The sequence below is a fragment of the Callospermophilus lateralis genome, chromosome 5 (genome assembly GCF_048772815.1).
Source record: "Callospermophilus lateralis isolate mCalLat2 chromosome 5, mCalLat2.hap1, whole genome shotgun sequence".
NCBI classification, from domain to species: Eukaryota; Metazoa; Chordata; class Mammalia; order Rodentia; family Sciuridae; genus Callospermophilus; species Callospermophilus lateralis.
In genome coordinates this window covers 37,443,708-37,459,004 of record NC_135309.1, presented here as the reverse complement: position 1 = coordinate 37,459,004, position 15,297 = coordinate 37,443,708, and the positions used below count along the sequence as shown (strand labels likewise).

The 15,297-nt window shown below is 37.2% G+C and overlaps 1 protein-coding gene across 3 annotated transcripts in view; it reads right to left on the bottom strand.

The window, feature by feature from the left end:
• The window catches only part of Sec24a (SEC24 homolog A, COPII component), an 87,348-nt gene that overhangs the window by 22,081 nt on the left and 49,970 nt on the right, over positions 1-15,297 (bottom strand). For all 3 annotated transcript variants that reach the window (XM_076856497.2, XM_076856496.2, XM_076856498.2), the window contains exons 17-22: positions 14,521-14,631; positions 11,463-11,638; positions 7,265-7,402; positions 4,759-4,863; positions 4,326-4,418; positions 1,952-2,055 (exon numbers count right to left, since the gene is read on the bottom strand). In XM_076856497.2, the coding sequence (XP_076712612.2) occupies positions 1,952-2,055; positions 4,326-4,418; positions 4,759-4,863; positions 7,265-7,402; positions 11,463-11,638; positions 14,521-14,631 (727 nt within the window). The remainder of the gene's footprint in view (positions 1-1,951; positions 2,056-4,325; positions 4,419-4,758; positions 4,864-7,264; positions 7,403-11,462; positions 11,639-14,520; positions 14,632-15,297) is intronic.

Genomic DNA, 15,297 nt, shown 5'->3' with positions numbered 1-15,297 from the left:
CCTGTCCATGCTGAGGTTGAAACTTCCTGGAGGCTGGTACCATGCCATATGTCTCTCTTACCCAGTGCTGTGAGCAGGGCCCTCCCTGGAGAAGAAACCTGGGTTCCCCCAAACCTGTGACCAGAGCCAGGGCCCCGCCAGCAGGTGAGGGGATCCTAAGGCAGATGCTGGGCATGGAGGCCATGGGGACATTGGCTACCAAGGAGATAGAGAACTGACCCTCTCAGGGGCAATGCCTCTCCCTCACTCACACACCTCACATCACCCTATTTGGCCCTGGAGAAGGGCTGGTTAGTCAGAGACGGGTAAGATTCCTCAGGGAAGGAACAACCTAAGACAGGCACAGTTGCAGAGGGGCCATCAGGACAGAACTTGGGGGCCAACAGAGGTGGGGCACAGACCCTCACCCCCCCAACTTTGCAGGGGCCTGAACCTTCACCCCTTCTGAGGGAGTCCTCCTGCCCCCATGGCTGCTTTGCTTCCCACGCCCAGCTCATATCGGGACCCAGGTAGCAGACAGAGACCTGGCCAATAGCAGTTGCCCACCCGCCACAGCAGGATTTGCTTTCTAATTTTATGTTGGACCACAGGGAAAGGGCAGATGAAGGAAAGGGCTGTTAGAATGTTTTTCTTGTTTTCCCCCTTCTCTTCCGCATGCCTCTTTGCCTATAGTTTTTTCCCTTTTTTCTTCACTTTTCTCTTTCCTTTCCTTCTCTTATCACGGTTCTCCTTTGGCTACAAATTTAATAAAAAGGGAGGAAATGTGGGAGTAACTTTAGGTTTGCAACTCACAACGACAAGCAGCTTCGAGTGCTAGGAAAACCTATGCTCCTACAGGCCTAACAGGAACACCTGCAGGGTGGGGTGCTCTGCTCTAGCGAGCCTCTGAGAAACCACATCCTCAGTGATTGAGGTCAGCGTTGCCAGGAATAGAGAGACAAGGGCCTCAGGGCATGATTCCCCCAACTCAAAACGACCTCTTTTCATAGGGACAATAATCCTACCAGTCTGCTTTCCACCTTGTAGCAATATTTAGAGCTTCCTCATAGTGCGGTATTAATCCTAAGATGCTTGGTTTCTAAATGTTATATACCTTGTTTGCTTATGTATGACTGGAGGATGCGTCCATCAATTGTAATCACTTCCGCATTAAATGAGCTTGCAGGAGGTCGATTGGAGGTCTGTCACCTGCCTGCTCTCAGCAGCTCCAGGTGTCTTGTGTTTTGACTCCGCATCCCCGACACCCGCCGAGATTGAGTGTAGCCGAGAGACCCACAGCAACAGAATGTCATTGGGATTTTGATTGGAATTGTATTAAATCTGTATAATGTTTTTGGTAGTATGGTCATTTTGATAATATTAATTCTGCCCATCCAAGAATTCTATCTTCTAAGGTCTTCTTTAATTTCTTTCTTTAGTGTTCTGTAGTTTTCATTGTAGAGGTATTTCACTTCTTTTGTTAGGTTGATTCCCAAGTTTTTTTTTTTTTGGAGGTCATTGTAAATGGGGTAGTTTCCCCTTTCAGAGGATTTGTCACTGATATACAGAAATGCCTTTGATTTATGGTGTTGATTTTGAATCCTGCTACTTTGCTGAATTCATTTACTAGTTCTAGAAGTTTTCTGGTGGAATTTTTTGGGTCTTCTAGGTACAGAATTTCATCGTTGGTAAATTGTGCTAATTTGAGTTCTTCTTTTCCTATGTGTATCCCTTTAATTTCTTTCATCTGTCTAATTGCTCTGGCCAGTGTTTCAAGACCTATGTTAAACAGAAGTGATGAAAAAGGGCATCCCTGTCTTTTTCCAGTTTTTAGAAGGAATGTTTTAATTTTAATTCCATATTCTTTTAAGAGGTTTGCTTAAGCATTAGGATTAGGCCACATATATCTATGATTCAAAAAAACAGGTTCTTGCAAGGCCAAATTGTTTTACAAATGAAAATTTTGACTTACCTTATTATGTAAAGTACTGGGAAAAATGGTCTTTGCTCTCTAAGCCAGGAGATAAAAGTTACTGTTCTGGCAGATTCTGGTGTATCAAGTTCTGGAAGGTCTGTCTGTTAAATAAAACCAATATACTCTAATTATATATTTAATGTATGGTCTATAGTACTCCTCAAATTTTAATGTTGCTGGATTGGTGGCACACATCTGTAATACTAGCTATTTAGGGAGTCTGAAGTGGGAGGGGATCTCAAGTTTAAGACCAGCCTGAGCAATTTAATGAAGTCTAGTCTAATTAAAAAAGAGGTGGGGGCTAGGGATATAGCTCAATGGTAGAGCACTTGCCCAACATGTGTTCACTTCTCAGTATCAGGAAACAAAACAAATAACAACCACATTTATTAAGTACCTGGTGATTTTGTTGCACCAGACACTAAATACTTTGGGCTTGGAGTTCATTTTGTTTCTGTTGCTGTTATACTAATGCAGATAAGAGGCAACACATAGGTGGATGGGCATGGCTGTGTTCCAATAAAACCTTAATTACAAAAACAGGTGCAGACCTACTTAGGTATATTTTGCTTAACTCTTCTCTTCATTTTATTATGATATTTAGAATTAATTGGTTCATTCAGATGGTTATTACAAAGATCACGATTCTTTATTGCTTCATTACTTAAAGTACCTGGTCATCTAGTCCAGTAGTTTTGCTCCGGGCTTGAAAGCTACTGCTAATCCTGGCTATAATCTTTTTTTGGGGGAAGGGAGTACTAAGTATTGAATCAGGGGTACTTTACCATTGAGCTATATTCTCAGCCCTTTGTTTTTTATTTTGAGACAGAGTATCTATAAGTTGCTTGAAATTGAGATCCTCCTGCCTCAGCTTCCCAAGTCACTAGGATTTACAGGTGTGTAACACCACACCCGGCCCTAGCTATAATCTTGACATAAATCTTTTTTTAAATGTATGAAACCCCTAATGACATCTATGAACAGTCATAGAACCCTGATATATAAAAGTTGGATACAAACTGGCAGTAGGGATTGAAAAATGACCCTATATGAGATGATCTATTATTATTTTTTAATAGTTTTTTAAAAAATAATATTTATTTCACTTCTTAGTTTTAGGTAGACACAGTATCTTTATTTTACGTTTATGTGGTTCTGAGGATCGAACCCAGTGCCTTATGCATGCTAGGCGAGCACTCTACCACTGCACCACAACCCCAGTAGTGTGTTTTTTTTTAATATTTATTTTTTAGTTGTAGTTGGACTCAATACCCTCATTTCACTTATTCATTTTTATGTGGTGCTGAGAATTGAACCCAGGGTCTTGCACGTGCAAGGTGAGAGCTCCACTGCTGAGCCAGAACCCCAGCCCCCCCGAAATGATCTATTATTAATTCTAACTTCATAATTCAAAGCTATCCATTTTACAAGTGATTTATCATGCGTTATTTCAATCATTCCTCCATAAGCAAAAACATTCTAATTTTTTCCCCACGGTACTGGGGATTTAACCCAGTGGCACTCTACTGATGAGCTACAAACTATATCCTCAACTCTTTTTAATTTTTAAATTTTGAGAGAGTGTTTCTGTTGAATTGCTGAGGCTGGCCTCAAACTTGTGATCCTCTTGCCTCAACCTCCTGAGTTGCTGGGATTACAGACATGCACCACCATGCCTGACTAAGAGCATTCTTATTTTACAAATCTGATTACTGAGTGATTTGTCCAAAAACACACAATTAGTGACAGACAAGAGTCCCATTATTACTTTTTTCAATAATTAACATTAATTCAACCAACAATGACCACCTATTATTTGTTATGTAAACCAGCACAGCAAATTAGTTTAATTCTCTCTCCAAAGCAGCAGCTTAAAAGATCTTGCCAAAAATAAGAAATCACTTGTCAAAACCAAAAATGTCACAATGCATTAATGCCATTTGCAGCAAATCCTTTTTTGATCATTAACTAAATTCAATGCTTTCTCCTCAAAATAGAATACTGTGTTAAACACATAAGAATAGACAAATCAATAATGCAAAGCGACAAAGAATGCCATCAAAACATAGGCATGGTGATGCACGCCTGTAATCCCAGCTACTTGGGAGACTGAGGCAGGAGGATGTCTTAAGCTCACGATTTCAAGGCCAGCCTTGGAAACAGAGCAAGACCTACTCTCAAAATACAAACAAACAAGACAAAAATGTAAAATGAGAGTATTTACAGTTTGAAAGAAACATAATGCAGGTTTATTTTCTCATTTGGAGAAATACACAATATGAATTTGATTTCAAAATAGAATACTCATATTTCTGTCACATGTGAAGCATCCTTTAAGTCATCTGTAATCACTAAAATAAAAGCATCTTACCATAGTCTGTGGAATTGATGCATAGTTTTGAACTCCTAAAACTTGGGTGAGAAAATTTTGTGCACAATTTCTTCCAACCCAAAGCATCAGTACCTGTGAAAGGAATAAAATTATTTTAAGAGGTAGCCTAATAGTTTATTCACTCACCTTTACCACTACCACTTAGTATGCTTTAAAAGATCTAAAGGATGAGTATATTTAGTGATGTACAGCCTGTAACTGAACTAATAACAATTCAGTATTTACTGGGATGAGACATTTCATGCATGGCATAAAACAGAGGCTGTGAAGGCAACAAATGGCCAACAGGAATATGTAGGTTAAAGAGTACGTCATCTATTCAAGAAGAGAAATATTAAGAGGAATGAAGCCAAATGCTAAAAAAGATACACTAGTTAGAGGAAGAGGGGTCAAGAGTTGTCAAACTACTCACAGAGCCTGCATCCATGAGGAAAGCCCCATCTCTACTCAGCTTCTCCACAGAGAGTTGAAGGATAGGAGGCTGAGGTATGGTTCTATCATTGATGTTGAGTGCTCCCTGGGGAATTAAACAAAAGATTAAGGCTTTCAGGTACCGAAAATACAGTCACAATTAACAACAAAAAGGAACATTACCTCTAAGAGTATGGGTCTTACTAGGCAAATTATAGTTATTCACAACTAAATATGAAGATGATACAGAAATATTTACCACTTACCTAAACAAGGCCACTGTGAATCCCAAGAAAGCCAAATTAACTTTTTTTTTCCGATAGTGGGGGTTGAACTCAGGAGTACTCGACCACTGAGCCACAACCCCAGCCCTATTTTGTGTTTTATTCAGAGACAGGATCTTACTGAGTTGCTTAGTGCCTTGAAGTTTCTGAGGCTGGCTTTGAACTTGCGATTCTCCTGTCTCAGCCTCTCAAACCACTGGGATTATAGGCATGTGCCATCGCGCCCAACTCCAAATTAACTTATTAATTTTTTGGTACTGGTGATTTAAAGCAGGAGTATTTAACTATGGAGCTACATCTCCAGCCTTTTTTATTATTTTTTAAGACAGGTTCTCTCTATTGCTTAGACCCTCACTAAGTTGCTGAGGTTGATCTCAAACTTGTGATTCCCCTGCCTCAAACTCCCTGAGTTGCTGGGATGGTAGGTGGATGACAATGTACCCAGCCAAAATTAATCTCTGATCTTAACTAGCTTTAAAAACAAATGTGACAATAGGCTGGGGTTGTGTCTTAGTGGTAGAGTGCTTGCCTAGCATGCATGAGGCACTGGGTTTGATCCTCAGCACCACATAAAGTAAAATAAAGATATTGTGTCCACCAAAAACTAAAACCATTGAGTTACATCTCCAACTCCTAAATATGCTTAATTATGATAAAGATCATGATAATAACAATGCTAATAATGGTGGAGGTAGTGATATAATAGTTATGATCTATATGGTGCCTATGGCCAGGCACTGTTCTAAGTGATTTACATATACTAATTCATTTAATGTTCAAAAGCACAAAAACATCAGAATTCAAAAATTAAGTACAATAAACAAAATTAAGTGTGGAAAATAAGGACAGGAAGAGAGTGTACTTGTAGAGGACATTATTACTCTGTGCTTTGGCTTTCAGCATCACTCCCGTCTTGCACTCCCTGTTGTTTGAGAGACCTGTTCTTTTCACTTTAGTGATGAGGCTTTTAGCTAAATACTAGTAATACAGTACTTTGAAATTTCTGACCTTGGGAAAAGTGGGGAGCAGAAGAGACTATAACCCTGATACACCCAGTGAGAAATTTCCCCCAGAGATTTTCACATGTGAACTAAGAAAATGGAGCTTTGTCTTTTTCAGATTGTGAGGAAAGGAAGTTGCTCTGTTTTCTAGTCTATATAGAGAAGGCTGTTCAGAAACTATGAAACTAATGCAGAGTCTTTAAATCTTAAAGTCTAATAGATTCTCTCTAGTGGTATCCATATTATAGACATAATAAATTACATTTGATATTTTTGTTAATTTGTCATGATGTTATATTTTAATGTGAAAAAAAGGTAAAGCCTACTTAATTGAACACACTTAACTGAACTTAATCCAACAGGATTAATCTACAGTTATATATACATATATTTATTTTTGTAATATAAATTAATAATGTTCACAAGAGTTTTCATTTGCAAAAACAAGACAAAACCCTCACATTTCACAATTTAAGTTATCTAAAATTCTTTACATTTTAAAAGGTTTTAACCAAAACACTATTTTCAACATACAATATCTAAACTTGATCACAATTTCAGAAAGATTATGACTTCATGCTTATGACTTTAACTCCAATAAATTTTTATCAAAAGCCAAAAACATTACAACTTGGATAAATATTTTTTCTTTAATACAAGGACACTGTTACACTGAACATTGACCTAGGGTGTTCAGGTGTAATCTCATGCTCAAGATACAGATCAATTTGTTTAAATAAATAAGTAGGTTTCTCTGGTCAATTTGATAATCTCATACTTTCTTAGATCTGCTCTAGAGATTTGTCTTTGGAAACTGAGACACTATTTTCCAGAGCTTCCCTAAACTGAACATTTTTTTAGTTTGTTATTTATTCATTTTTTGGTACCATGGACTGAACACAGGGGCATTTAACCACTGAGCCCATCCCCAGCTTGCTTTTTTTTTTTTTTTTTTTTAAATTTTGAGACAGGGTCTTGCTAAGTTGCTGAGGCTGATCTCAAACTTGAGCTCCTCCTGCCTCAGCTTCCCAAGTCACTGGGATTACAGGCATGTGCGACAGCGCCTGGCTCTAAAATTTCTTTACATAAACCTAACAAGCAATAAATAAATAAATAAAGAATTTTAATAACAGCTCCTTCCGTAATTCTGTACTAGACTAAATATGACATTAAGCTTATAAACCTTCAAGGAAAAGCCACTAAAAAAGGAAATTGATCTTACCTCATCAGAGAGATTGTCAACTCTATACAAACTGGGATGTGTTGTAAGCATAAGGTAAACCAAGGGCTGATTTTTCACTTGACACATAGCAAAGATGCGTTCATCTAGACGAGCATTTGTCCCAGTCTGGAATGATTTCTATAACAAAAAACAAAACAAAATATAGAACTTTGTAAATGTTAGTTGTAAAAAGATTATCTTCTGACAGAATTGGAAGATTTAGTGTAAATTATTTAAAAAATAATATTTAAAAAATATTAAAACATTTTTAAAATCTTTTTTTTTTAATTTATTTTTTGGTGTAGATGGACACAACACAATGGATTTATTTTTATGTGGTGCTGAGGATCAAACCTGGGTCCTAACGCTCATGCTAGGCAAGCACTCTACCACTGAGCCACAATCCCAGCCCTTAAAAAATCTTTTTTTTTTTTTGAGAGAGAGAGAGAGAGAATTTTAATATTTATTTTTTAGTTTTCGGCGGACACAACATCTTTGTTTTTTTGTATGTGGTGCTGAGGATCGAACCCGGGCCGCACACATGCCAGGCGAGCGCGCTACCGCTTGAGCCACATCCCTAGCCCCTTAAAAAATCTTAAAAAATATTTTTTAAGAAGTCACACACTTCTTAAAAAAAAAAAATATATATATATATATAAATAAATAAAATACATATATTAAATAGTGTATTAAATGGTGACCATAGGTTTATTTAAATGTCTTAAGAAATTAATTAACAAACCATGGCAAAGTTATTTGATCTCCTTGGTGTCTGTTCCCTAATCAATAAAATAGGGTCATCTCTTTTACTCCTTTTCATCAAAACCTCATTATTCTCTATGAAGCTAATTAATGTGCTCAGCATTTACTGAAAGAAATGGTAGCTACACTCTATATGCCATATAGAGAAAGTGACATAATGATTAACACTACAGGAAGGATGACACTACACTACAGATAAAATAAGGACCCATTAAGTGCTCTATAAATGCTGGGTGATAATTGACGATGGCTATCATTGTTTCTTCCACTGTTAAAGAAATAAGCAATGTACCAAAGCTTAAAAATCAATGAAGGGGCTGGGGATGTAGCTCAAGCGGTAGCGCGCTTGCCTGGCATGCGCGAGGCACTGGGTTCGAACCTCAGCACCACATACAAATAAAAAATAAAGATGTTGTGTCCACCAAAAACTAAAAAATAAATATTTAAAAAAAAAAACAAACAATGACGATGGTAATACAAATGAGGACAACTGCTTACTAGAATAGCATTACAGTGAGGGCTGGGGATGTGGCTCAGGCGGTAGCGTGCTCGCCTGGCATGTGTGCGGCCCGGGTTCGATCCTCAGTATCACATACAAACAAAGATGTTGTGTCCACTGAAAACTGAAAAATAAATATTAAAAAATTCTCTCTCTTAAAAAAAAAAAAAAAAAAAAAAAAAGAATAGCATTACAGTGAACTGGTGATTCAGCTTTGTGGGGAATAATGAAGTTTTGAGGTAAGGTTTTTAAAAAGTTCCAGTTGATGAAAAGGAGTAAAAAAGAGAGGGAAACAACAATGAAATTATGCTTTGAAACAAATGCACTTACTACAAATAAAAGATGATGTTATGGTTTAGATGTGAGATGGCACCCAAAAGCTCATATATGAGAAAATGCAAGAAAGTTTAGATATGAAATGATTGGGTTATGAAAGCCTTAATCTAATCATGAATTAATCTTCTGATAGGGATTAAATGGTTACTATTGGCAGGTAGGGTATGGTTGGAGGAGGTGGGTCCCTGGGGGCATGCCTTTAGGGCATATATTTTGTCCTTGTTGAACAAAACTCTCTGCTTCCAGTTGCTATGTTCTCAGCTGCTGTGCTCTGCCACACACTTCCACCATGATGTCTGCCTCACATCAGGACCCAAGGAATGAAGTCAACCATCTACAGACTGAGACCTATGAAACCATGAGCCCCCAAATAAACTTTTCCTCCTTAAAATTGTTACTATTAGGTCTTGTTGGTTCAAAAGTCATCCCAATTAAGGAATAGTAGGTTCCCTATCTCACCTGGAAGAAATCATATATACAAGACAGGCAGATCTTTTTTTTTTTCTTTTGGTACAAAGGATTTAACCTACTAGGGGCACTTAACAAGTGAGCCACATCCCTGGCCCTTTTAATTTTCTATTTTGAGACAGGGTCTCACTAAGTTGCTGAGGCTGGCCTCAAACTTATGATCCTCTTAACTCAACCTCCTACAACTGTGAGAAATACAGGCATACACCACCATACCAGGATACAGGTAGACCTAGGGAAGTGAAAAAGTACAGAAATTAATAAGATCCAGAGCAGTCTTTGATCAGTGCTTTTAATAAAAAGCATTAACATGAAGCTAGGTTTTTATTTATTTTGGTATTGGGGATAGAACTCAGGGGCACTTTACCACTGAGTTACATCCAAGTCCTTCTCTTTTGAGATTGAACAGGGTCTTGCTAAGTTGCTGAGGATGTCTTCAAATTTGTTATCCTGTGCCTGGCTTAACATGAGCTTTTAAATAAAAATTTATAAGACCTGGGATTGGTAGCACATGCCTGTAATCCCTGAAACCTGGGGGGCCGAGGCAGGAGGATCACAAGTTTAAGGCCAGCCTTAGCAACTTAGTGATACTCTGTCTCAAAATAAAAAAAAGCTGGGTATGTAGCTCAGTGGTAAAACATCCCTAGGTTTAATCTCCAGAACCTAAATAAATAAATAAAATAAAATAAAAATAAAAATCTATAAGGGAAGTTTACTTAAAGTATAATTCTGGACACGGGACAAATAAGCCTATTCCACCAGCCTAGAGTTCTTTCTCTTGGGGGAGGTAAAGAAGGTACAAAGAACAAGCAGGGGAGACATAAATAATAAGTCAAATGAAAAATCCTATAAATAAAGCTATAAAAAGTGCCTCAGGGGGCTGGAGTTGTAGCTCAGTGGTAAAGCACTTGCCTAGCACATGTGAGGCACTGGGTTCGATTCTCAGCACCACATAAAAACATAAGTAAATAAAAAATAAAGATACAGTGTCCACCTATAACTTAAAAAAAAAAAAAAAAGGCTATAGGATCACAAAAGGAAAGGCAACTGGACATGTGGCTCAGTGGTTAAGCAATCCTGGGTTTAATCACTAGTACCAAAAAGAAAACTCAACACCTAACTCCTGTGTTAATGCAGGAATATTCAGAGATTAAATGATTAGACCATAAAAGCTAGAACCTAATAGGTTCATCCTTATTTGAATGGACTAAGTGGGTGGTAACTGCAGTAGATGGGATGTGGCTGGAGGAGGTATGTCATTGGGTGTGTCCTAGAAGAGTTTTCCCAGCAGCCCTTTCCCCTTGGACTGGCTGTCATGTGGTAATCCTCTGCCTTTTGAGGTGATGTTCTGCCTCACTTTGGGCCCAGAGCAATAAAGTTGGCCCAACAGAGACTGAACCTTTGAAACCATAAGCCAAAATAAGCTTTTTCTCCTCTAAGTTGTTTTTGTTGTATACTTGGGACATAAGGACAAAAAGCTGACTAATACACAATAATCCATGATCTTGAATACTTTTTTTCCCCCAGTACCTGGAAATGAATCCATGAATGTTCTACATCTGAGCTACATCTTTAGCAGTGTTTTGAGACAGGTTCTTGCTAAACTGCTCAGGCTGGCCTCAAATGCACGATCCTCCTGCCTCAGCCTCCCAAGTCTCTGGGATTGCAGGCATATATCACCCCATCTGGTTCATATCCAACACCTATCATGTGCTTATTCCTCCAGTCTAACTTTGACCAATATTTCCCCATCCCCTTCACCCCTGAGTCTCTGGTAACCACCATTCTGTTTTCTGTTTTTGTTTGTTTTTTGAGGTTCCAGGTATAAGTGAGAACATGGAGTACATGGGTCTTCTTGTGCTAGAAATAAAATATACAATTCATGTTTTGGAAAACTGAATTTTTTATAACATTTTAATGTTTAGTATCTCTTATGCTCAAGGCACTTGCTTTAAATCAATTATTCTTAAATTTCTTTGGCTGTAAATCTTTTCAAGTTTCAAATAAGAGGTCAGGTCCCTATCCTCAGAAAATTTAACTGACATAAAGTTAAATAATGTTTAGTGTTTCACATAATAAAAATTTTGGCTTTTGTCATTTTCACTGTGCTAGTTTCTGGTTTTGTTTTTTTACCTGTTTAAGGAGAGCCAATACAAAAAGTGGAAAAAGTCTCAAAGAGAAAGGAACCATGAGTCCAGGCTGCTGGTTACTTAAGACTGAAGATCGGTAAGCTGCAAGAGAGTCAATGACGGCATTCACTAGAGCATCTCGGGCGTCACTCAGACTGGCAGTCATGGACCTGTCAACAGCTAATTGAGGTAAGGACAGGGACAAGAGACAAGACAAAATTTAACAACTGCACTGTAAGCATAGATAAGGTAACTTTTTAAAACTATATTGAGTCTCTCTCTGATTTATTATAAACATAATGAGCCAAAATTTACAGATAAAAGTATGCTCTGGAGAATCAAGCTAACCTCTTTTGAAATTTCTTTCTTTCTTTTTTTTTTTTTTAGAGAGAGAGAGAGAGAGAGAGAGAGAGAGACAGAGAGAGAAGTTTAATATTTATTTATTTTTTTTTTAGTTATTGGAGGACACAACATCTTTGTATGTGGTGCTGAGGATCGAACCCGGGCTGCACGCATGCCAGGCGAGCGCGCTACAGTATCTTTATTCCACTTCGAACCCAGGGTCTTGCATGTGCAAGGCAAGCACTCTACTGCTGAGCCACAACCCCAGCCCTGATCTGCCGTTTTCTTAGCTGTATGCCAGTTTGACAAGTACCTCAACCCTCCTGAGCCTACATTCCTTTCTTCGTAAAATGGAAAAACTACTCATTATTAAATTGATTAAGCCACCATTTTAGTTTATACCACTGAGAAAGGGAAAAACCCTGAAATTAAATAGAAAAGGGAGGCTGCTTTTCTGTCACATGGAGTTTTTATTTTAGAAAATTATTTAGACAAATTTTCATCATCAGTTATGTCACTGTTTTGTTTTTTGGTACCAGGGATTGAACCCAGGGGTGCTTAACCACTCACCGAGTCACATCCGGCCCTTTTTCATATTTCATTTAGAGACAGGGTCTCAGTGAGCTGCTTAGTGCCTCATTAAGTTGCTGAGGCTGGCTTTGAACTCAGAATCCTCCTGCCTCAGCCTCCTATCCATGGGGATCACAGGCGTGCGCTACTATGCCCAGCAATTATGCCACTGTCTATACATGTTTCTGTATACCAAAAACATTTTTTTTCTTAATACTAAAAATAATGTAATTGTTTTGAAGACTTCTCAACCTGCAAGCAAAATCAATCCATGTGGTATCAAAAACACATTTAATGATGTTATTAAATGCTATGACCAAAATTTACATGTAGGTTGGAAACAAAAATATTATTATCAAAAGCAACTCTTAACACTTCATCAACTCAAGATAAACTCTGATTTGAAAGATGACAAAACATGAAAAAATGTGCATACCTGGCTCAACCAAATATGGTACCAGAACTAACATATACAAAAGGTATTGTGAAGCTTAATGGGTATGAGGTCCTGGGTTTTAATCCCTAGCACCACACACAAAGAAAAGAAGAAAAAAAAAACAACTATTGTGAAGATTTCTTTTTAAATCCATAAATATTGCCTGATACTTATTACTGTTATTATAATAATGATCATACTGTTATTTTGAGGTGGTCTTGCTAAATTGCTGAGGCTGGCTTTGAACTTGTGATCTTCCTGCCTCAGCCTCCCAAACCACCAGGATTCAGGCATGCAGTGCCACGCCCGCTGTTTGTATTTTGCAGTACTGGGGATTAAAATTCATGAGAGAACATAGTCTAAAAATGAGCTATTTTAAAATTTTGAGATAGGGTCTTGCTAAATTGCCCAAGCTGGCCTGGAACTTGCAATCCTTATGCTCAGTTACACAAGTCTTGGAATTACAGGCATCTGCCACCATGTCCACCCCATGATCTTCAAATTTTGATAACATAATAAGACTAAAATAAGGACTGGATCCTCTACCAGGCTCGATGAAAGAAAATTTTCCCAACAGGAAATTCAGAAAACAGTAACTATTCCTGTTATAAAGTAGATTTAAATTTGAAGTAAATGGGCCCTGTGAAAGTCTTTCCTGAAGGAGAAAGGTGGCAAGAATCAAACTGGTATTAAACTCTCTATGCCTGAAAAGAGGAAAAAAAATATCAAGAAGGAGACTAGGGGGTATGGCTCAGTGGCAGAGCACTTCCCTAGCAAGGGCCTGGGTTCAATTCCAAGTACCACCAAAAAATAAAAAAATAAAAAACGACCACCAACCACCACCAAAAAACCACCTTATTAAGCACTAATTTTTCATTATTTTATTGCTTTTTTTTTTTAACATATGACCGTAGAATCCATTTTGATATGATTATACAACCATGAAATATATCTTATTCTAATCAGAACCCCATTTTTGTGGATGTACATGGTGGTGAGAACACCATGGTGTATTCATATATATATATAAAAAAATTATGTCAGATTCATCTCACTATCTTTTTTTCCCCCTAACCCTTCTCCCTTCCCTTCATTCCTATTTGTCTAATCTACTGAAGTTCTATTCTACCCCTACCCCTTATTGTGGGTTAGCTTCTACATATCAATAAAAACATTTGACCTTTGGGTTTTGGGGATTGGCTTATTTCACTGAGCATGATAGTCTCCGGGTCTATCCATTTACTGGCGAATGTCATAAAGTCATTCTTCTTAATAGCTAAGTAACACTCCATTGTGTATATATACACACACGACAATTTGTTAAGCATTAATATTAACTATTCTGTTAGATATAGTTATTTTAGTTCAAAGGACATAAATATAAATAGAAAATAGTTTAGTGGTTGCTTAAGGTCAATGGGAGATGGAGGAAGGAGTGGGCACTAACTGCTAATGGGCATGAGATTCTTTCTGGGTGATAAAAATGTTCTGAAATTAGATTGTGATGATGACTTTATAACTGTAAACTTTCTAAAAATAATGGAATTGTAAACTGCAATGGGTGAAATCATAGCAGCAGATCTTTTCAATGAAATAGTTACAATCACCCAAACATTGAAACCTGTAAAGTTAGTTACGTAAAAGAAAACAAAATTAGGTGGATTTGCTGAATGGTATTACTTGTAAAATATTTATAAGTGATAACAACTCTTACCCATATTGGCCAATAACCCCGAAATTGCTTGAACATCAGCTCCAAGAAAGATTTCATTTAGAGTCGAAACTACTGGCAAACACAAAGTATGGACACGAATTCTTCTTTCACCTTTGGGAAAACACACAATAGTAAGGCACAACTATATACAAAAAAGATTATGTTAAACTCATTTCAACTTAACCAAGTAGGATTATAGGAAGCAGAGACCTATAAAAATCTGAGTTGGTGAAAATCAAAGCTTTTTTTCAACTATAAATTTTTTTTGTTCACATTATTACAAAATAGATAACAGGGATTGTATTTAAATGATAGTATGCTAGGGTTTTTTTTTTAAATTTTTAAAAATTTTAATTTGTTATAAGTATGCTAGGTTTTTATAAGTCTCCTTTCTAAATTTTCTGGTTACTTCTTTTGCAATAAAATTTCTGAGTTAATATATATAAGACATCACTACTTTAGATTGTTTTATAGCCTACTTTTGGACATTTTAGCCTATTTTTGACATTTAAAGTTTAGAAAAACTTTATACTTCTTAATCGCAGAAAGAAATCTTTGTATGTAAGTTGTATATGAAATATAAATTTTGTTAAGGCTTGGATCCTATTTCCAAGATATTTCATTATGTATATGCAAATATATCCACATTTGAAAAAAATTCTAAATCAAAACCACTTCTAGTCCTAAGCATTTCAGATAAGAGATGCTCAACCTGTATATGATTCCATTTTTTGACACTCCTGCAAGACAAAACTCTCAGTGGTTACCAGAGGCTGG